This window comes from Hyperoodon ampullatus, assembly GCF_949752795.1.
Source record: "Hyperoodon ampullatus genome assembly, chromosome: 7".
Lineage (NCBI taxonomy): Eukaryota > Metazoa > Chordata > Mammalia > Artiodactyla > Ziphiidae > Hyperoodon > Hyperoodon ampullatus.
In genome coordinates this window covers 85857261-85879719 of record NC_136920.1, presented here as the reverse complement: position 1 = coordinate 85879719, position 22459 = coordinate 85857261, and the positions used below count along the sequence as shown (strand labels likewise).

General features: G+C 53.8%; 1 protein-coding gene and 1 long non-coding RNA gene across 2 annotated transcripts in view; both read left to right on the top strand.

The window, feature by feature from the left end:
• Positions 1-728: 728 nt before the first annotated feature.
• Positions 729-22459, top strand: part of ST14 (ST14 transmembrane serine protease matriptase) — a gene marked incomplete at its 5' end in the record, with an annotated part of 32142 nt that continues 10411 nt past the window's right edge. The window contains 9 exons of the mRNA XM_079709256.1: positions 729-809; positions 15787-15946; positions 16169-16296; positions 16532-16602; positions 17138-17295; positions 17467-17502; positions 17783-18023; positions 21578-21717; positions 21893-21990. Of these exons, the coding sequence (XP_079565382.1) occupies positions 729-809; positions 15787-15946; positions 16169-16296; positions 16532-16602; positions 17138-17295; positions 17467-17502; positions 17783-18023; positions 21578-21717; positions 21893-21990 (1113 nt within the window). The remainder of the gene's footprint in view (positions 810-15786; positions 15947-16168; positions 16297-16531; positions 16603-17137; positions 17296-17466; positions 17503-17782; positions 18024-21577; positions 21718-21892; positions 21991-22459) is intronic.
• On the top strand, positions 4391-6118 carry LOC307056028. Its single transcript, XR_013810993.1, has 2 exons — positions 4391-4515; positions 5709-6118. It is a non-coding gene; the product is annotated as an uncharacterized lncRNA (long non-coding RNA).

The following is a 22459-nucleotide window of genomic DNA, read 5'->3' as shown; positions in this document are numbered from 1 at the left end:
GAAGAGGCAGCTGCTGGTCTGGAGCGAGAGGAGAGCAGTGGCCGGAGCTGGAGGCTGAGCCAGGGGCGGTTCTGGGTTTTGTTTGGCTTTGGAGGGGTTATAACTGAGACCTGGATGTGGAGCAAGGTGGGGAGAGATTGAAGATGCAGGGGGGAGGGAGGGAAAGAAACCAAGGTGGGCCTCTAGGAGGCGGCAGGGAGGTCGTCTTCCAGCGGAAAGGGCCACTTCTACTCGAGGAGGAGGGCAAGGGGGAGGGGATTAAGTTTCGCAGTTGTTCGGTCCTTCCCGCCCGCCTGTTCCGTGCGGAGGCACAGTGCGGACCGGACCGAGGGCCACCCCCAGTCAAGTCGCCACTAGCTCTTACACTACCTTTAGGCGGTGGCCTCGCTTTCCCGCTTCGCGAGGGGAGGAGGCGGTCCCGAGCCCGGCGGGATGGGGGTGGGGGAGGGGAAGGGGAGGGAAGGGGAGGGGAGGGGAGAGGAGGGGAGAGGAGGGAGGGGGAGGGGAGGGGGAGGGGGAGGGCGGGGGAGGGGAGGGCGCGGGCCCGGGAAGGTGCGGCGGCGTGGAGGGCGGGGCGGCCCGGGAGCCACACCCTGAAACTACCTGTGCGCAACAGGAAGGGCCTGGCAGAGCCTCGGCGGCCGGAGCGCTGGGCCTGAGACCGGAACCAGGCCCGCCCCGCGCCCCGGCCCCGCGGCGATGGCCTGAGCCATACGGCCTCCGGGACCATGAAGAGCGAACGGGCGCGCAGGGGCACAGGCGGCTCCGGGGGCCTCGGCGCGGGACTCAAGTACACCTCGCGGCCGGAGGTGGGCGAGCGCGGGCGGCGCGGGCGCCTTCGGGGCGGGACGCGCGGGGGGCCGCGGCCGGGGTGCTGGGGGGGCCGGGGACCGGCGGCCCCGGGGGCTGGGGGCCGGGCGTCCCAGGGGGTCGGCAGCACCGGCTTCTCTCGGCCAAGGGAGCCGCTACGCTGCCGGTTTGTGGCCGCGGCGCCGACCCGACAGGTGGAATTTCCTGCTCGGCGGGCTCCCGCCAGGACCTTCGGTTCCAGCCTCGCGGCGCCCGCCCCGGTTCCGGCGGTCCCGCGGTGCCCTGTCCTGGCCCTCCTGCCCCTCGGGCCTTTCCCTGGCCTGGAAGGGGGCTCATCTCGGTCCCTGAAGAACTCCGCGCTGTCCGTGCACATCGGGAAAGGAAGCAGCGGCGCAGGCTCTGAGGGGTGGTTTGGGCCGGGGAAGGGATGTTTCCAGGGGGCTTTGGAGTCCTAGCGTCCCTGGCCTCTGCAGGAATTTGTTTTTGTCTTGCTGGTCAGAAGGCAATGGAGGACCTGTGCAGAGGGCAACTGGGAGACCAGAGCTTCGGTTGCCATGGAGCCTGGAGCTTAGGACTCCAAGGTGGGGCTTGCTTGGGCTTCTCCGAGGGGGGGGATGGAGCCCTTTGGGAAGGTGACTCTATGGGACAGGATGTGAGAACCTGCGTCTTGAGCTTTTTGGAGACTGAAGCAGGAAGCTCTCGTTTGCAGAAAGTACAAGGACGTCTTAAAAGACCTTAAAAACAAACATTAAGTCTTACCGTAGAGAGGCGGGAATGGGTTGTTAGCTGCTTTATTGATGGCCACACCTAGGTGGCAGTGCCCAGGCAAAACTAGCAGCCAGGCCTCCACCTCTCTGCCAGCGGGGACCCCGGTGTCCTGGAAGGCCCGCACACTGAGTGGGCGCTGCGAGGCAGGGGCTGTTTCAGGAGGGAGCAGTGGATGGTCTGCCTCTCCCTTTCTCCCGGGATCCTGGGGTCAGTAAGCTCCTCTGCTACCCCGCACTGCAGCCGTTGCTCCCATGCCAGGCCAGATTTTGGAGGTCTCTCAAATCAGTCCCTTTCTCCAAGTGGCATCCTGACTGAGGGAGCTTGCAGAAGACCAGATTCTGGGGCTGCCATGGTTTCCTGAACCACAAATAGCAACTGAGTCTGGGCACTCTTGTTTTCTCCACTTTTCCACCCCCTTTGCGGAAGGAAGTGTGGACTCAGCAGCCAGTCTGGAGGCTGGGGTCTGTGTTCCCACTGAGTGTCTGCCCTGCTGGAGGTGGATGCAGCTGGGTGGCCAGCTTCTGTGGTTTCTGTTTCCTTTCCGTAATTGCCGTGTTTGTGAATCCCTGATAATTGCCTATTGGGGCTCTCGACTCCTGCCTCCTCAGCAGAGGGCCTGCTGTTTGGTGTTTGTTATTTTAGGACTGTTTTTCTTCCCTCCCTCCACCTCACTTGTTCTTTCTCACTTCCCTTCCTGGGACTGTCTCCTGCTGACACTGGGAGAGCTGGGTCTTCCTGGATTCGCCTCTCACCGCCCACGCTCCACACTCTCCTCTGAGCTCCCACGGAGCTCCCACCCGTCAGCCCTCGCTTCCTTCCCCCTTGGTCCCTGCTCATTTCTCACCTGCCGTGAAGCTCATCCATTCCCCTCTGGGCTCTTCCTTCCACTCCGTTTCTGCCATTTTCCCCTGCATGGGTCACTCTGCCTTTTCTCCTGCCAAGCTCAATTGAACCCACTCTGTACCTCGTCCTGAGCTGGGCTCTCAAAGACAAATAAGATATGTTTGTTTCCCTTAAGGAGCTTACCCTCTTGAGAGCCATGCTAAGAGCTGTGTGTGAGCATTAGACGTGATCACTGTCCCGAAGGAAGTAACCTGCTGTGCCCAAAGCTCCTTTCTGTCTCTCCAGGAAGTCTTCAAATGTGCCTCTCCACTCCGTGCTTTCCCAGAGCTCTCAGCCCCTGGATCACCCTGCAGTGTTTGCAGTCAGGGTCTGCAGACTCTCCCTTGACTCGTCTTCTGACTGGGAGGGACAGCTGCTGTCCCTGGGTTTGTCCTCGGCATTAGGAGAGCCTGGCTGGGTCCTGCTGGGCCTCACAGGGGCACTGCTGCTTTTGAGTTCCTTGCTCCTGGCCTCTTCCATCCCTGCATGGCTGGAGAAGGATTCTGTTTGATGGTGCTTGTACCTGGCTGCCTCCTTCCCAAGGCTGATGACTCTGGCCCCTGCCCCACTTCCACCTGTTCCTATTTAGTGGGAAGTGGCCACCTGTGTGTTCCCCATCGTCTCCGGAGCCCTGATGTACGTGTTGTGTCTGGGGACTGTGTGAGCCTTGCCTGCGTGAGAGCAGGGGCACAGATGCCAGTTCTTGTGGCTGTTAGTGAGAAGTGGGGAGCCTGCCTCGCCAGGTGTCCTGGCCCCTGCTGAACCTTTGGTGGTGGCTAGGAAGCTGCTTTGAAAGAGCTCTTGGTTTCTCCTCAAGTCAGCATTGCCCTGGGTAAGACTAAGTATCTCCTTGGCAAGCAGAGACCAGGATTGAGAAATCAGATGTCGTGGGATCAAAATCAGAGGTCGTAGGGGCCAGGCTGTGCAGCTCTGGCTATTCAGGGTCTCATCTCTTTGTTAATTGGTCAAACGTTCACTCATCCACATAATAGCTATTTATTAGGTGCCCGTTGGTGGAGCATGTGCCAGGTGCTGGGTAATAGCCCTGAGAAGGAGCCCAGTCACACAGTCTCTGCCTTCAGGGAGTTGAATTCTGCATGACAAGGACTGGGTTCTGGAGAAGCCTGCGGGCCACTTAGGAGGGATGTCTAACCCAGGCTCGAAGGGCCAGGGTTGGGTGAATTGTGGCCAGAGCCGTCTGTGATGTGGTGACAGGAGTCTCCAACATGGAGCCAAGACCTGGTGCTGCCGCTTTCCCGCCAGGTGATCTCAGAGATGTTACCTAATCTCTCTATGCCTCAGTTTCTGTAGCTATAAAATGGGGATGATATATATGTTCCAGGTTTTTTTGCAAAGATTAAAGGGGATACTTTACATGAAAGCCCTTTATAAGTTGCAGCCTGGTGTACAAATCACACAGTTTGAATTTCTGAGTTGGAAAAGCCTCAAGACAAACTGTAAGGTGATGTCAAATCAGCAGGATGCATGGGAAGAGGCTGAGAACCCAGGTTGTCAGGATGCTAACTGCGCAGATATGCGGCCTACCTGTTGAACACAGGGAATGCCTTCGAGGGGTGCTGGGGAATAGCATCCCAGCCATGGAAACCCTCTTCAGTTTTCATTTCTCTCCCTTACTTGGCTTCTATGAGGAAGGTCCTCCTGTGAAAGGGAAATGGATGCTAAGACCGGCTATACATCCCTTTCTCCCTCCTACCACACAAAGCAGAACTTCAAGCACTTCTTCCTTTCTCGGTTCTTTGAGCCTGTGCTGGCCTCTCCAGAAGGGGAAGGCCCCGTGCTGGGAGGTGTGTGCAGGGGTGAGGAGAGAGCAGGGGTGCTGGTAAGCAGTGGGAACTAAGACTGAGACCTGGGTGCTGTGAATGGACAGGAAGCCTGTGGGCCTTATAACACCCTTCCCTCCACCTCATTTAGGACACGGGAAAACTGAGGGTAAGAGAAGACAACACTAGCTTGACAGCTGCCCAAGGAGGAAGCCCATGTCGCCTGCTACCCCTGGGAATCACTCGGGTGTGTGTGTCCAGAGCCGGCTCCTTGGTGAGGGCGCATCTCATCACAGGCTTCCCAACCTGGACCTCTCACTGCTAGCTGCGGCCTGTGGCCGCCGTGGTTCTGGAGTCCCCTGCTGCCAGCTCGTTCTCTGGCCTGTGGTTCTGCCCAGGCTGTTGGCTCCTGTCTCTCCTAAGAGAGAAAGTCTGTTCTTGGAAGAGGAGTGAGGGTGTGACAAGCCCCCAAGGAGCCCAGGTCCCAAAGATGTGGCTTCTGACCTTGCACACTGGCTACTACTGGAGTGTTTAGAATACTGATAATCATCGCTGAGTTTATTGAGCATGTACCATGTATTGGTATTGTACCTCTTAGAGTAAGACTATTATTATTACCCTTTTATAGGTGAGGAAAGTGTAGCACAGAGAGGCTAAGTAACTTGCCTAAGGTCACAGAGGGAAACAGTGAGATCAGGATTTGAACTCAGGCAGTCTGGCTTTACTATATTCTACTTGGACTGCTGCAGTGCAAGGCAGGGCTGGCAGCCCAGTGGGCTCAGGAAGGGAAGAATTACTAAGGGTAAGAGTTGGTTTGATTTCGTAAGAAAATGGATTTTCTCTACTTGGGATTTTCTGAAATGCCTGGGGCTTAGCACATTTATAATAACCACTTGGTAGTATAGAAGTGGGAAATGGGAACTTCCAAGGTTCTCATGGAATCCTCACCCTGGCTGGCAGAGGTGAGAAGGGTATTTGGGGTTTGCTCAGAGCTCATGGGCAGTAATTGCCCTTTTTTCTTTGCTAAGAACTTTTTTCTCTTTTTAAAAAGAATATTTATTTATTTATGTATTTGGCTGCACCGGGTCTTAGTTGTGGCGCACGGGATCTTTAGCTGCAGCATGTGGGATCTATTTACCTGACCAGGGCCCCCTGCATTGGGAGCGCGGAGTCTTAACCACTGAGCCACCAGGGAAGTCCCACTAAGAACTCTTCTAGAAGCAGATTCCTATGAAAAGTCTGTCTTGGAATCTCATATTTTCAGAATTTGCTTATTCTGTCCAGGCTTAGCAACAGAACCTTTAGAACCCTTGTGATAGTTGGCTAACCGGTCAGAATCTTGGGTCCTTTGTCTCTCTGAATTGGTGGTGATGATGGTGAAAAGATGGAGAAGAATATGATGACAATCATTGCTACCCATCACTAAATATGAGGACTTCAATTTATTCCCTTTCTTTATCCTCACAGCAACTATCCGCGAAAAACGCCTAGTTTACAGATGACAACACTGAGATTCAGAGGGCTTGCATAATGGCCCAAAGGCAGAGGCACAGCAAGAGTTCAAACCTAGATCTGTGCAGCTTCAAAGCTTATAGCCTTAACCGCAAAGCCATTGTACAGTTGTATTCCAAAGACAGGGTGATTGATGCACATCCCCAGCAAAATCCTAGAACACATCGTTCAACAGAGTACTGAGAACCAGGTGCCAACACGAATCCACTAAAGACCTCTCACACCAAACTCATCTAGTTTCTCCTCTTGATGAGGTTACTCACCTGATAGACCAGGAGACCGGCTGGAGATGGGATTTCAACAGGCTTTGAAAAATGTAGCTTTGTTTTCACTACACACACAATTAAAAATCATAATAGGACTCATCAGGTTGTTTACGTTTTGCATGACTCTTTCCAGTCTTTGCCACATGCATGGGTTTTATTTAGTGTGTTGCTGTACATGTACTGTTTATGTTCTGGAAGGCATATCAGCCTCCTATCTGCTGGTCATGCTGGAGGGCCAGGGGCTGGAGGAGAGTCTGGTCTGGAGGGTGGTGTCTGACTGAGCAGCTGGGCCCACGAGGGTCCCCTCGTGCATCCAGGTCCTTTGGGGCGGTGGCCTCGGGGCTGCCCCTGATTCCCTCCTGTGTCATTTCTTTTTTTTTCTTTTTTTATAAATTAATTTTATTTATTTATATTTGGCTGCATTGGGTCTTCGTTGCTGTGCGGGGCTTTCTCTAGTTGCAGCGAGCAGGGGAGGCTCTTCGTTGCAGTGCGCAGGCTCTAGGTATGTGGGCTTCAATAGTTGTGGCACGTGCGTTCAGTAGTTGTGGCTTGTGGGCTCTAGAGCACAGGCTCAGCAGTTGTGGCGCACGGACTTAGTTGCTCCGCGGCAAGTGGGATCTTCCCGGACCAGGGCATGAACCCATGTCCCCTGCATTGGCAGGCGGATTCTTAACCACTGCACCACCAGGGAAGCCCTGAGTCATTTCTTATCTAGTAACAACTCTGATGAAGTCTTGGAGGTTTGCTTCTCAGCTCTGTCGATGACACCCTAGTGGGAGGGAAAGGCCAATACCTCGGATGACTTAATCATGAGTCGGAAGGACCTGGGCTGCCTGCAGGAGAGACTGCTGAGAATAGCACTGTGTCCGGCTGCCTTAGGGGTGAGAGCACCACCCTGACAGCAGACGCAAAACCTCCACCCTCCCACAGCTGGGACGTGAGGGGCCTGAGGAGTGACCAGGGCACCGCAGCAGATCCAGAAGTCTGACCTGACGAAGCCAGGCATGTAATGTGGCTCCCTAAAATGTAAAGTAAAAAATTTTCCCCCTCCCCGATATTTTTATTTGTTTATACTAATTTTTTTTGGCTGCACCCACGAGGCATGCAGGATCTTAGTTCCTGGACCAGGGATTGAACCTGGGCCCTCAGCAATGAAAACGCGGAGTCCTAACCACTGGACCGCCAGGGAATTCCCTAGAGAGGCATTTTAATAACTTGGTATTGCCTATGCATATTTTCTAAAAAAAGTTGCTTTCTTTTTTCTGATTATTAAAGTTAGGAAAGGACTTTTTAAAGTTGAACAATACAGAAATACACATGGTGAAATTCCTCTGAAATTCTCTTCCCCAGGTTTTCTAACCCCTATAAATAGTTTGGTTTCTGTTATCCCAGTCTTCTATGCATGAACTAATACTTATGTGGATATTAATATATATGCATACACGTATTCTTCCCCAAATGGAATCATGATGTCCTTCCTATTCTGCAGCTAAAGACATGGTTGTAATGAATTAATTCATCACACGTTTATTACAAATCTGAACCCATGCTAAGAGTGTGGAGCAAGACACAGCCCCCTCTCCGCTCCCCCATCCTTAAGGAGCAGATGGTTGACTTTGAGAGACTGAGAGACTGGGATGTGGGTATGTTTGGGGTGATAGGGAAACTGGAGGCTGTCACCCCACTAAAATGGTGGGGCAGGGGCTTTCCTTGGGAGCACCTCAGAGGAGACATCTAAGCTGAGTCTGGAAGGGTGGGAAATGCACAACAATTTGACTTTTTTTTTTTTCATTTAACATTGTATTTTAGAGAGTTTTTCCATGTTCCTACTCTTTGAAAAACCGCTCTTGCTGTGTAAACTTTCATCAGGTGGATCTGTCATTCTGTATTATTATTATTTTATTTGTATTATTTGTGTGTGCTAATTGACTGTGTCATTGGACAATTAATGGAAACAGAGCGATGGAGATAAGGGAGGAAATTGACAAACAGCCCTCATGGGGACCTTGCTGGTCAGGCCCCGTTTGGATTATGCTGTTGAATTCTGGGTTCCATGTCTCAACGGGAATATTGCTGCTGTGCAGATGGCCAGCGGTTCAGAAAACACTTTGAACCGTTGAGTTGAGCATTTTAGCCAGAGAAAGAGCAGACCCAGAAGAGTATTCCAGGAGCCGCCCTGAGCTGGAGGAATTAGGCTGGTTCTATCGCAGTGCTAATGTGCAGGGCTATTGTGATGCCCTCGGGGGAAGGGAGAACTTTGTAACGCTGGCCCTAACCGAAAATACTCTTTGCCCCAGAAAGGGTGGCCCTGGGAGGACGGGAGATGCAATGACGTCTAAGCTGTTTCGGCTGTAAGAATCGGATTCCAAGGACACAGTTCTTTCCTCCTTTGACTTCTGTGCACAGGTTGTAATGGTGGACTGGGGCCTCCAGGCGCCCTCCCCTGGCGACGGGGCTCTCTTGTTTGCATATTCAGTGCTTTCTCCCAAACAGCTAGATTTTTAGCTGAGTGAACATTCCTGGGAGCTACTGAAAAGGTGGAAGAGCTGTTTCTGAATGTAGTCAGTTCCTGGAGGCTGGTGTGCTTGGGGTGTTTCCACTAACTTCTGCAGATCCCTGGGTCCAGCAAGGCAGCTGCTAAAAAAGGCTAAAAGGTACTGTGGAATACTACTCAGCAATAAAAAGGAGCAAAGCATTGATGCATGATGCTCCAGGGAATCTTGCTGAGTGAAAAAAGCCAGCAATCCTAAAAGATTCTATATTGGATGATCCATTTATATAACATTTTTAAAAATATTTATTTATTTAGTTAGTTAGTTAGTTTTGGCTGCGTTGGGTCTTCGAGGCTGCACGCGGGCTTTCTCTGGTTGCAGCGAGCAGGGGCTACTCTTCATTGCTGTGCGCGGGCTTCTCATTGAGGTGGCTTCTCTTGTTGCGGAGCACGGGCTCTAGAGCACGGGCTCTAGAGCACAGGCTCAGTAGTTGTGGAGCACGGGCTTAGTTGCTCCGCGGCATGTGGGATCTTCCTGGACAAGGGATTATCTAACATTTTTGAAAGGACAGTTTTAGGCTAGTGGCTGGCGGGGCAGAAGGGAAGTGGGAGGGATCCTTGCATTGCAACTGTTCAGAATCTTGACACTTGGTAGTTACAGGAACAAACACCAGTGATTAAATCGTATGGAACTTAATAGTTACACATAAAAGAGTACAAGTAACATGGGAACTCTGAATCAGATCTGTGGGTTATATTAATACTGTGGGGTTACAATGTAGTCTTACGAAATGTTACCACTGAGAGAAACTGGGCAAAGTGTACAAGGGATCTTGGTATTATTTCTTACAACTGCATTTGGATTTACAGTGATCTCAACAAAAATGTCAATAGTTAGAAAAAGCACTAGCCCAGGAAATCGGAATGTGGGCTCCGTGAAAAGTCAAGAAGAAGGATGGAAAGGAGTTACACGGTGCTGCCTTTATCTCTGTCTTGTTTAGTTTCTTTCTTGTTTAGTTTCCTGTTTCTTAGTTTCTCTTGTTTCTGGTTCCTTGTTTAGTTTCTTTCTGGGTTAGCTTCCGGGGGAACCTGCCTGGTTGTGCCCCTGCGGGCAGATACTTCTGCTCCCGGTCAGGTGACTGGGGCAGGAGAAAGGTGGGCGTGGCTGCCCCAGGAAGACGGTCTCTGGCCAGAAAGGACAGGGCAGGTGCAAAGTTTGTGGGATCAAAGAGACTGGCTGGGTTTGGGGGTGCTGCTCCGTTACACAGTCTTGGAGCCCATCTGAGATGGAATTCTCTGGTTGGAATTACAAAAGAGGTTGTGCCCTGGGGGAGCATTTAACTGAGGACTGGGAGAGGGTGAGACCGGGAGGGCCTAAACTTACATGCCTTGGCATCAGTATCGGGTACAGCAGGTGGCCGGGCTGGCTGACACCACAGAGCTTGGGGGGCTATCAGCAGATCCCTGGGGTGTGGACTGAGCATTCTCTCCCCTTCTAGGGGTGGACACAGGTCTGGAAAGTTGCCTGGGTCCTGGCACCTGCCTTGGGTAGGCTACCTAATTCTGGCTAGGAAGAGAGAAGTCCTTCAGCCCATCAGTCAGTCAGGTCCTAAGCCTGGGCAAGGTCAAGGGAAGAGGGTACGGGGTAGAGAAGCAGTACAAAGAGGAAAGTGGGGCAGCCTGACCTCCTAGGACTGCCTGTCTGCCCTCTGTGGCTGGGGGGTATCATTGATGCCAAGGGTCTGAGGGAGGTGAGGTCCCAGGGAGAAAGACTGTGGACCAAGGTGGTCCTTGGATGCTTCCTGGAGGGGCCCTGGGCTGTGTCCTCAGGGACAGGCTGGGCTTGGGAGGTGGTGACAGGAGCAGAGCCTTTCAGAGTGGCAGGATGGTGCCAGCCTCCTGCTTCCTTACAGCTTTGGGGGCCTCCTGGCTGGGGTCAAGGTTAGCACCCCCAGACCAGTGTTGAAGGGGTGGAAATCCACCAACTCCAACCCCTCATAAAAGAAAGAAGAGTCTGGTATCCACGGAGTCTGGTTGCAGGTGGTGTGGTGCCAGTGCCACAGTGGTATGGGCAGGGTGGAGGGGCCCTGGGCAGTGCCAGGAATCGGGAGGGGACACAGACATGAAACCCGCAGGAGCTTGACGCTGGCTGGCAGAGAACCACCGGGTCCCGGGCCGACAGTGCCCGCGGTTGGCTGAGTCAGGCCCCTGGGACTTTCTGTCCCGCTCTGACCAGGTGTGCAGAGTTTTGGGTTATTTTATTTCCTTCAGTGGGAGCTATTGGCTCTGCGTCAGCTTTCTGTTCTCCTTGGACTCACAGATCTGCAGGTAATTCTGGCTCCTCCTTAAGGCCCCGCAGCCTCACCCATTTTCCGGCAGGTCCTTCTTCAGGTGGGGCAGCTGAGGACAGTGACGAGGTTGAAGGGGAAGGGTGAGCGGGTCAAGCAACAAGAAGGCAGAGGGTTTTGGGAGTCTATCACCAGCTGACCGGCCTTGGCTGGCAGTGTGTGTCTGCAGAAGTCTGCTGGCAGCCTCCGGGACTTCTGGATGGTGCTTATAACCTATCGTGGGAAGGTCCTGGGCGCAGAAGCCAAGCCCAGCCCCTTGCGCAGGTACCTTGCATCCCAGGCGGTTGCTTAAAATAGGCTGACTGAAACTGACACGACCCAGCTGGCTCCTCTCACTGTGGCGGGCGGTGGGTGAGCCGGGCCAGCAGCCTCCTGGGAATGGTAGGCGGCAGTGTATTCTCACAGGCTAGTTCCCAAGAATGACCAGGGACACAGGTTAGACTTGCAGACCCCAGGGCTCTGCTCCTGCGTTGGAATCTCCTGGGAGAGGGGCTGGGGAATCTGGATGCTGAGCAAGCACTGTGCTGCTTCTTTTTTTTTTATTATTATTAATTTATTTTTGCTGTGTTGGGTCTTCGTTTCTGTGCGAGGGCTTTCTCTAGCTGTGGCAAGCGGGGACCACTCTTCATCGCGGTGCGCAGGCCTCTCACCGTCGCAGCCTCTCTAGTTGCGGAGCACAGGCTCCAGATGCGCAGCCTCAGCAGTTGTGGCTCATGGGCCCAGTTGCTCCGCGGCATGTGGGATCTTCCCGGACCGGGGCTCGAACCTGTGTCGCCTGCATCGGCAGGCGGACTCTCAACCACTGCGCCATCAGGGAAGCCCCGCTGTGCTTCTTTTATTTATTTTTTATCGTTATTTTTCATGGCTAGGCAAGTCTGGAGTATGCTGGAGTGGTACCATCAATGGGAGCTTCCTGTTTCTTGAGAATCTGGCTTCTTTTGGGATCAGATGCCCCGGGCTGATGAGTGGGTGGATTCCGACATGGGTTTCTTTTCCCTTCTCCTTTGTTGCTTCGGTCATCCTGTGATGAGCAAATCAAGTGTCCTTTCTGTGCTCATCATTTTGCTGGGCCAGGACTGCAGTGGCCACAGGATAGGTGAAGTCCCCACCCTTGGGAGCCTGCATATTGGCTGCACACTGCCCACAGCCTCTTGAATTTTTTTGTGGGTGCTGACTCTACTGGAAAGAGTCCATCTAAATACAGGGTCCCTTCGTAGACAGAAGCTTGAAGAAGGGGCCTTTCTCCAGTTTCACCCCTGGTATCTCAGTGCTACGCGTTGTACTGTTCTCAGCATCTCCCGGGATGACAGATACAGTGTTAAGTTTTGGAATCCACTCCTTGCTCTGTCGTCTCCGGTGGCCTTGAGCCCATGCTGAGTTTCTGGGGACTCTGGCCAGGATCTGATTCGAACTGGCATCGGGGAGTGGCCACGAGAGTCATGCTGGCTTTGTCTTTCCTCTTGAAAAGAAAAGCATCTTCGAAGTGCCATGGAATTGGCCCTCACCTTGGAAAACCATTGCAGGTGCTGAGACTGTGCTTTCTTGCTTGAACCATCTCAGGGATATTTTATGGTCCTCGTGACCACGGTGGCGGGATGACATCATCATGGAATTGAAATCCGTCCCAGCTGGTGGTGGGTACACCGAGTCACGAGTCACGGAACCGGTGAGCGAAGACCGCCTGCCACCAGTCCACGGCAGAGTTGGGAGTGGCACATGAAGCCAGCCACCCTCGTCTTCGTCTCAGGCCGGTGTCTCCAGCCAGTGACGTCACCTCTGCCCCTTGACCTTGATCCTCAGCTGCAGAAGCACATCACCAGACATCATGTGGGAGCCTTTCGTGGCCCCTCCCAGGACTCTCGGCCACCTCTTCAGTCTTCAGCTTCATCCCCTGCCTTCCCGGCAAATCACACCCAACCTTGGCCAAATGACGAACAGTCTTTAAAAAAAGAGCCTGGCATGAAGATTTATTTCTTCTCCGTCTGCTTTGACTGAAATCTTGTGCAGATTTTTAGATCGTTAGTATTGTTTTTGCTATTTATAAACGTGAACACTTACCAGTAGCTTTTCTCCCACGAGGACCGCACTGAGCTGCCAATGCCACCTTCCGGCTTTGGATCTGCTGGTCCCTGGAGCCAGTGGGAGAGCGGGCCCTGGTGAGCGAGTGGCCGGTGCGAGGCCATCAGTGTGCGCTTGGGGAACCAGGTAAAGGGTCCTCGCCAGCGTGAGGATTCTGTGGTTGACTTGGACACAGTTTTGCTTGCTAAGCATTTAGCTTTCAGCCCTGGTGAGTTTCGTACTTAACAGGAGTAGGGTGACCACAAAGGTCTTTGCTATAGCATCAAATAAAATATGCCTTTTCGGGCTTCCCTGGTGGCGCAGTGGTTGAGAGTCTGCCTGCTGATGCAGGGGACGCGGGTTCGTGCCCCGGTCCGGGAGGATCCCACATGCCGTGGAGCGGCTGGGCCCGTGAGCCATGGCCGCTAAGCCTGTGCGTCCGGAGCCTGTGCTCCACAACGGGAGAGGCCACAACAGTGAGAGGCCTGCGTACCACAAAAAAAAAAAAAAAAAAAAAAAGCCTTTTCCTTTTTACCTTCTATAAATTAGTTTTTTGCACAACCACTGACCTTGGGGAGGATATGCATCATTTGCACTAGTGTGCTTAAACCAGCAGAAAATATGAGATTTTCCAGGGCTTATATGTCTCCCCTTCTGGATTTTTGGATGGTACTCCCTCTATCCCTCCAGGAAGTTGGGTGGGGATGGTGATCTGATTTGCCCCTGCACCCCGCACCTTGGGCTCTCCCCCTTTGTCCCTTTGGGGCTTCACTCTGTGTGCACCCCTGATGCCTGTCTGTCCTCCAGGAAGTCATCCCTTGCTCTCTTGTCTGAGCTGGCCTTGAGCCAAGATCTAACTCAAGCTGGCGGGGGAGAAGAGGCCATGAGAGTTGCATGGCCTCTGTTTGTGGTAGGCCAGCATCTGCTTTACCACACTGTGTTTTGTATGTGCACCTGTAAATGTGCTTACTTTTACGAAAGACAGGACAGGCAGAGGCAGGCACCAGCATCCTCCCTCTTCTGTTGGCTCTGCAGTCTGTAGAGAGATAGTTATGTGTGGGGAGAAGGTTATGTTTTCAGTTAAGCCCGAACGGATGGGAGCGCCCTGCCACTTGCTCCCGGGGGCCACCCAATCCCGTGCATCCGTGAAACCCCGATGAGGGTTGGTGCGGCTTGTCCCGCTTTGCTGCGGCTTGTCCCGCTTTGCTGCTTTACTGGCTTCACTCCCTTTGTGACTTTGGACAGGTCACTCCCTGTCTCTCAGCCTCAGTTTCCTTATCAGTGAAAGGACTGGGTTAGGCAAGATGACCTTTAATATGCCTGAAAACGGAGCCAAGAGTAGGGTAATAAATGGAAGTCGTCTAGTTACTGATTAAACAGCATCTCTGGGCTGAGTGGAGCCTGGTATTCACAGTGCAGGGACGACCAGGGCCCTGCCTATGAGCCAGCGCCACGGCTGATGACTTGCTCCACGGCCAGGCTGGGGTGGCCCTTGGGCTCCGCTGTCCATGCTGTTGGCCACCTTCCCCTTCCCAAGGAGTTTGCTTTCCCATATCCCAGAATACTTGCTCCCTGAGTTCTGGAAGCTGACCACAGGGAGGTAAAAAATCAGGATCAAATCTGGAGCTGCCACCCAGTGACTGTGTGATCTTGCAGGGTCACCATTTCTCCCTGCCTTTCTGTAGAAGGCAGTGAGGGCACCAGTCATGCATGATTCCAGGATTGTTGTGAGGCTTGGGTAAGAAAACAGTTGTGAAATTACCCTGGACATTGAAAATAAACATATTAAACTATTGTGTTACATTTCTTCCAACACATATAAACATAGACACACAGGGACTTGAGAGCCTGCCTGCCAGTGCAGGGTACACGGGTTCGAGCCCTGGTCCAGGAAGATCCCACATGCTGTGGAGCAGCTAAGCCCGTGCGCCACAACTACTGAGCCTGCACTCTAGAGCCTACGAGTCACGACTACTGAGCCCGTGTGCCACAACTACTGAAGCCCGTGCGCCTAGAGCCTGTGCTCCGCAACAAGAGAAGCCACTGCAGTGAGAAGCCCGCGCACCTGAACGAAGAGTGGCCCCAAGCCTGCGCGCAGCAACAAAGACCCAACACAGCAAAAAATAAAATCAATAAAATTAAAAAAAACAATAATCATAAATGAATAAAAGGGCACAGCCCCTCCCTGGGTTTAGGGCAACAGATAGAGTGTGTGCCGGAGGGCGGAAATTTGCCTACCTGTCATCGCATGCTGCAGACACCTCACCTGCCCGCCCATACTCATGCCCCCCTCTTCCTGGAGACCCCCTGCCATCCTGTTTGTTAGAAGCTTTGTTTGTTTTTCATGCTCTCGGGTCTGAGCCTGGGTGTGGATTCCAGTAGAGACCCGGCCTTCTCAGCTCACCTTGGGGTCCTGGACTGGGAGACTTCAGGCTCAGAGCAGAGTGACTTGTCCTGCAGTGGCACGGCAGAGCTGCCCAGTTTACTGACTTTTTACTTTTGGCCGGTTAAACATTGGTGGAGCCAGGGTTAGGGTTAGGGCGTGCAGCGCAGCTTGCCCGAGGCAATCCTGGCCCTGCGCTGGGCCCTTTGTCCCCACATCTGGGCATCCTCCTGCGTCAAATACGATTCATGTAGCTGACAGCCTCAATGACTGGGTTCAGATGGGCTGTTTGTTTCCCTTTTATTTAAACTCACAGTTCTTAAGCAGCACGTGCCTGGGGCTGCATGGAGGGGAGGCCACCGCTCCTTCCTCCTGGCTTTTCCTTCCTGGATGGACCTGACAGAGCGGAAAGGTTCTGCGCGAGCCGGGCTGGGAGGCTGCTGAGGCCGGGGGTTCTGACCGGCGGTACACTGATTTCTCTGTTCAGAACATGAATGGCTTTGAGGAAGGCGTGGAGTTCCTGCCGGCCAACAACACCAGGACGGTGGAGAAGGGCGGCCCGCGGCGGTGGGTGGTGCTGGTAGCCGTGCTGGCTGGCCTCCTGCTGCTGTCCCTCATGGCGGGGCTCCTGGTGTGGCACTTTCAGTGTGAGTGGACTCTCCTCCAGGGGCCCACCCAGGGCCGCCTGCTGTGAGCGGGAGGGAGGGAGGGTGCGGTTTTGGGGGAGGGAAAGGAGGGCTCCTCCCACGGGGAGGTGATGGGGCTCAGGGTCTGCTGCCCCGGGGTGGCTGAGGGCAGCTGTGACAGTGGGGGGACAGGAGGGCGTGTGTCCCTTCCTCTGACCACCGTCCTTCGCTGTTCTCTCACAGACCGGAATGTGCGGGTCCAGAAGGTCTTCAATGGCTACCTGAGGATCACGAACGAGAACTTTCTGGATGCCTATGAGAACTCCAGCTCCACTGAGTTTGTAAACCTGGCCAAGAAGGTGAAGGAAGCGGTGAGTCCCATCCCTGGGCAGAGCCCAGGCCCTGCTGTCGGCTCTGGCACGCGCACCCTCGCCCAGCAGAAAGGAGGCTCCTCTCTGCTCCCAGATGCCTGGGCTGGTGTGTGATGTGGGCTCCCGGGCACCTGGGAAGGGGTCCCGGGTCCCAGGAGGGAGGGAGTGGCCTGGGTGCGGGGCCGGGGTCATGGGTGCTCTCTGGACCCCCATCAGCCTCCTCTCCTTCCCTCAGCTGAAGCTCTTATACAGCGGGATCCCTGTCCTGGGCCCCTACTACAGGAAGTCAGCTGTGACCGCCTTCAGGTGGGTGCCGGAAGGCCGGCGGAAAGGCGCTGCTGTGGTGCAGTGTCTGGGCCCTGCGGAGTGATGAGGCCGCGAGGCCCTGCCTAGAGAGCCAAGGCCCCAGTCCTTGTCCTGACTTTATCTCCAAAGTACTTTTGCTAGTCTGATTGAATCCTTATGGATGCTGTGTGGCAGGTGGCATTGTCAGCCCCTTTCAAGTTCAGGAAACAGGCTCAAGAAGCTGTGACTCAATGTGCCCAGGCTAGAGGTAGAACCCAGACTCCATTCCAGGTTTTCTCCCGCTCCTGAGCCTGAGCTGCACTGCCCCCCGCAACACAGCACATCTGGTTGGGCGTGAGGCTGTGAGAGGAAAAGGCCCAGGCCTCTGGCTCGAGGGGTCAGCAGGTGGGTGGGCGTACAAGAGCCTGGGGGCCGGCCCGGCCTGGAGAAGGTCTCTTGGTGAGGCCCCTCGGGAGGCTCTTAATCCTGCCCCGTCCTCAGCGGGCACCTGGGGGGGCGTGGGCCCGGCCCCTCAGGCTCGCCCCTCTCTCCCCAGCGAGGGCAGCATCATCGCCTACTACTGGTCGGAGTTCAGCATCCCCCAGTACCTGGTGCAGGAGGCCGATCAGGCCATGGCGCAGGAGCACGTGGTCACGCTGCCGCCCCGAGCCCGCGCCGTGAGCTCCTTCGTGCTGACCTCAGTGGTGGCCTTCCGTGAGTGCAGGGGCGCCGGGGCGGGCATTTGTTTGGTCTGGGACATCCCAGGGCCAGTGCCCAGGACAGGAGACTGCCAGCTGGCCGGCACCTCCCTTTAGGGCAGTAAGGAAGCAGGAATAAGGAAATAGACACACCAGTAAACGCTTTATTCTCCCTCTTGCTCTTCAGCCACTGACCCCAGAACAGTACAGAACACCCAGGACAGTAAGTATCCGCCCTCCTCCCAAAGGAGGAGCGGGGGGATGTGGCCGGATGCCCCTTCAGTCGAGGGGTCCCCCAGAGTCACACGGTGGTGGTGGCCAGCACATGCCTCTGCCTCTCCCGGGCCATGAGAAGCCCCCTTCCCAATCTCTCCCGGGTCCAGAGCAGCCTGGGACACCTCAGAGGGGCCAGGCCTGGCTGCCTGTCCACCTCAGGCGGGGGTCCTGGTTGCTCGCCTCGTGGCCCTGCCCAGCTCTGCCCCATATCCTCTTGCCCCACACAGACAGCTGCAGCTTTGCCCTGCACGCCCGTGGCAGCGAGCCGACCCGCTTCACCACGCCCGGCTTCCCCGACAGCCCTTACCCGTCTCACGCCCGCTGCCAGTGGACCCTGCGGGGGGACGCTGACTCCACACTGAGCCTCACCTTCCGCAGCTTCGACGTCGCGACCTGTGATGAACGTGGCAGTGACCTGGTCACTGTGTATGACACCCTGAGCCCCGTGGAACCCCGGGCCCTGGTGCAGTGAGTGTTCCGGGCGAGTGGAGGTGGGCAGCGGGAGCCTGGCGGCTGCCCATGGCAGGCCGGGCCTCCGGAATGACTGCAGTGGAGGCTGGAGGTTCAGGCCGCTGCCGACTTGCAGGCAGCAGAGAGCAGGCGTGGCGTGGTCCTCGGCCCGAACTGCAGGGGGGCATCTCAGAGGTGACTGTCAGCCTTGGCAGGGATGCCGGAGGCCCACAGGTCCCTAGATCCTGGGTACTCCTTCACCTGTCTTTTACCTGCCGGAGTGGAGGTGCCACCTGCTGTTGTATCTCTCTTTCCTTCCTTCCTTCCTTCTTTTCTTTTTTTCTCTCTTTCTCTCTTTCTTTCCACGAGACTTGTGGGATCTTAGTTCCCCGACCAGGGATTGAACCCAGGCCATGGCAGTGGATGTGCCGAGTCCTAACCCCTGGACCGCCAGGGAATTCCTCCACCTGCTGTTGTAAATGAAGGTCTCGCTGTTACTCAGCGATAGTGAGGTCAACAGTTGTAAAGATAATTTGTTACAGTTCCCGAGAGGAGGGGCCCCCCAGGGCCATATGGGGAAGCACCAGGGTCATCAGGAAGCAGAGGGGGCTGGAGGAAAACGTGGGCCAGAGCCTTTGCTGTAGATTCTCCAGGAAAGGCAAGGCAAGGCAGCGCAGGGAAGCACCTTCAGACCGGCTGCTTTGAATAACTCCAGCGGGCTCTGGGCCCTAGGGCTGTCTCCAGTCGTCTGGTACCTGGGTGATCAGGGCAGGTGGAGAGTGGCCTGGAGCAGGGGACCTCCACAGAGAAGGTGTTGGGGTGTGGGCTCTGGATTAGTTAGTCTGCATGTGAAAGTCTCACCCTAGTCTTTACTGTCTCCAGGGATTGGCTAGCCCTGGGGAGTGGGGCTGCCTTTCCAGGTCAGCAAGCCCCAGGTATCAAAGCATCGGGGTTATAGTAAATAAAAAGGCATAGATAGCAGGCACACACTACTATATATAAAATAGATAAACAAGGAGCTCCTGTAGAGCACAGAGAACTATATTCAATATCTTGTAATAACCTACAGTGGAAAAAATCTGAAAGAGAATATATCTACATATAACTGAATCACTTTGCTGTACACCTGAAACATTGTAAATCAACTGTACTTCAATTAAGAAAAGGCATACTGCACCTGCTGAGGGTGCCGAGGTGAATCGGAGGCTGCCGGTGGGGGTGGCCTGCCTTCACTCGGCTTCCCCTGCTGCTCCCGACTCAGTGGACCAGAGCCTCTCACTGCTGCCTGTGGAAATGAGCCGGGCAGACGTTTCACAACTAATAAGGGGCTAAACTTCAGGCCCAAACCAGGAGGGAGCCATCTGCTGCCACAGCTTCACAGCCAGGACTTCGGTCTAAACACCCTTTTCATGCAGGCTTTCTTTCTCTTTCTGTAACTGATTGTACAACAAACGAATACCTGGTCCTGGGCGGCAGAGTGGAGAACAGACAAGCACGAAGAGGACAGACGCCACTCATAGTCTTACTATCTGGAAATAATCACTGTTAAATGTGTGTTGCACATTCTTATAGAATTTTTTGCTATGTGTAGGTTTGCGTATTTATTTAAAAAAAGGATTATATGGCACACTTGGTTTTGTTATGTGCTTTGTAAAGATGACGTATGTTATGATGATCTTCCCAGGTGAGTAGTGTGTCTCTGTCACCGGTAATGGCTGCAGGCTGTGGCGTTGGTTAGCGCACATGACATGCTCTTTGGCCCTGAGGCCTCTGGCGCCTGAGTGCTGAGTCTGAATTTCAGGCCTGCCACATTTTTTTCTTTTTTCTTTTTCTTTTTTTTTTTTTTGGCTACACCACACAGCATGTGGGATCTTATTAGTTCCCCAACCAGGGATTGAACCCATGCCCCCTGCATTGGAAGCACAGAGTCTTAACCACTGGACCACCAGGGAAGTCCCCTGACACTTTCCTGGTGGTCCAGTGAAGTGGACCACCATTTTTTTTTGAGGGGGGGAGATTTCTTTTCTCCATTTCTTTCTTTATTGACTCATTTAGATTAAAAAATTTTTTAACTTTAATTTTATTTTTAAATTTTATATTGGAGTATAGTTGATTTACAATGTTGTGTTAGTTTCAGGTGTACAGCAAAGTGATTCAGTCATACATACACTTATATCGATTCTTTTTCAGATTGTTCTCCCATATAGGTTGTTTCAGAGTATTGAGTAGAGTTCTCTGTGCTATACAGTAGGTCCTTGTTGATCATCTATTTCATACAGAGTCGTGTGTATATGTCAATCCCAACCTCTTAATATATCCCTCCCCCACTTCCCCCTTTGGTAGCCATAAGTTTGTTTTCTGTGTATGTGAGTCTGTTTCTGTTTTGTAAATAAGTTCATTTGTATCATTTTTTTTTTTAGATTCCACATATAGGTGATATCGTATGATATTTGTCTTTCTCTGTCTTTCTTCACTTAGTATGATAATCTCTAGGTCGATCCATGTTGCTGCAAATGGCATTATTTCGTTCCTTTTTATGGCTGAGTAATATCCCATTGTTTATATGTACCACATCTTCTTTATCCATTTACCTGTTGATGGACATTTAGGTTGCTTCTATGTCCTGGCTCTTGTAATAGTGCTACTATGAACATTGGGGTGCATATATCTTTTTGAATTATGGTGTTCTCCGGATATATGTCCAGGAGTGGGATTGCTGGATCATATGGCAGCCTCTATTTTTAGTTTTTTGAGGAACCTCCATACTGTTCTCCATAGTGGCTGCACCAGTTTACATTCCCACCAACAGTGTAGGACGATTCCCTTTTCTCCACACCCTCTGCAGCATTTCTTGTTTGTAGATTTTTTGACGATGGCCATTCTGACTGGTGTGAGGTGATAGCTCATTGTAGTTTTGATTTGCATTTCTCTAATGATTATCGATGTTGAGCATTCTTTCATATGCTTTTTGGCCATCTGTGTCTTCTTTGGAGAAATGTCTATTTAGATCTTCTGCCCATTTTTTGATTGGGTTGTTTGGTTTTTTTGATATTGAGCTGCATGAGCTGTTTGTATTCATATATTTTGGAGATTAATCCCTTGTTGGCCGCATCGTTTGCAAATATTTTCTCCCATTCTATGGGTTGTCTTTTCGTCTAGTCCGGCCACTTATTAACTGTGCAATCTTGGGTAAGTTACTTCACCTGTTTTGCCTCTGTTTCCTTATCTGTAAAATGGGGATAATAGTATTTAATGGTTGTTGTGACGAATACCTGAGTTAATGGATGCAGAAGCACTAAGGACAGTGCCTGGCGTGTTCCTAGTAAGTGCTGGTAGTTGATGCAGTTACTACTGCTGTCGTTGCTATTATTTGGTCCATAGTGTGTTTAATGAGTCCTCTATTGTTAGGCACTCAGTGTTCCTGAGTTCTTGCTGTTATAAACATGGACGGTCTTTTGAGGAGGTCCTTACTCGGGTGGCTGGTTGCCCGTGTGGGGAGGGCGTTGGGACCCCACCCTCGGCCCCTCTGCTGGGCTCTGTGCTCTCGTAACGCCCGCCCTTCTGCCCCGCAGGCTGTGTGGCACATACCCTCCCTCCTACAACCTGACCTTCCTCTCCTCCCAGAACGTCCTGCTCGTCACGCTGGTGACCAGCACCGAGCGCCGACACCCCGGCTTCGAGGCCACGGTCTTCCAGCTGCCTCGGATGAGCAGTAAGGGGCAGCCCAGGAGGGGACAAGCCTCAGGACCACATTTGACGCTCAGGCTCTCCTGGTCGTGGAGTGTCTGGTGCCCAGGCAGGAGCTTGAGGGAGGCCGGCCAGCTCCTCAGGGCTCTCGGCCCGCCTGGGTCCTTGGTCCTCACGCCCTCCCCCCGCCTTCCTTTCAGGCTGTGGAGGCTACTTGCATGCAGCCCAGGGCACATTTAGCAGCCCCTACTATCCAGGCCACTACCCGCCCAACATCAACTGCACCTGGATCATCGAGGTAGGCGCTGTGATGGGGGGCGCGGAGGCGGCTAGAGACGGGGCGGGGACAAGGGACAGGGAGGGGGAGGGAGGGGGAGGGATGCTCCAGGGCGGCAGGAGAGAGCACGGTGAGCGCCTCCGGCCTCCCCTGAGGTGCAGGTATGGAGGCCGCGGGCGGGGCAGGTTCAGGCAGCATCCAGCAGACCCGGGCTCCCACCTGCCTCCTGGCTGGCGCCTGACATGACGGAGGGACCTGGGCCCGGGACTTCCCTCTCGGGCCGTGGCTCGCTCTGGGCAACGTGAGAGCAGGGGCGCCGGCCTCTTAGAGGAGCTGTTGGGACGAGGCCGAAGGCTGAGTGACACTCAGAGGACGCGCTTGCTGGACGGCAGGAGACCGGCGTCTTGCCGACGGGGCCCCTCACGCCGTCCAGTCGGTGATGGGGGAGGACTTTCCAGCCTTCTTTAGTTACGTCATAGTGTGTCTCGCT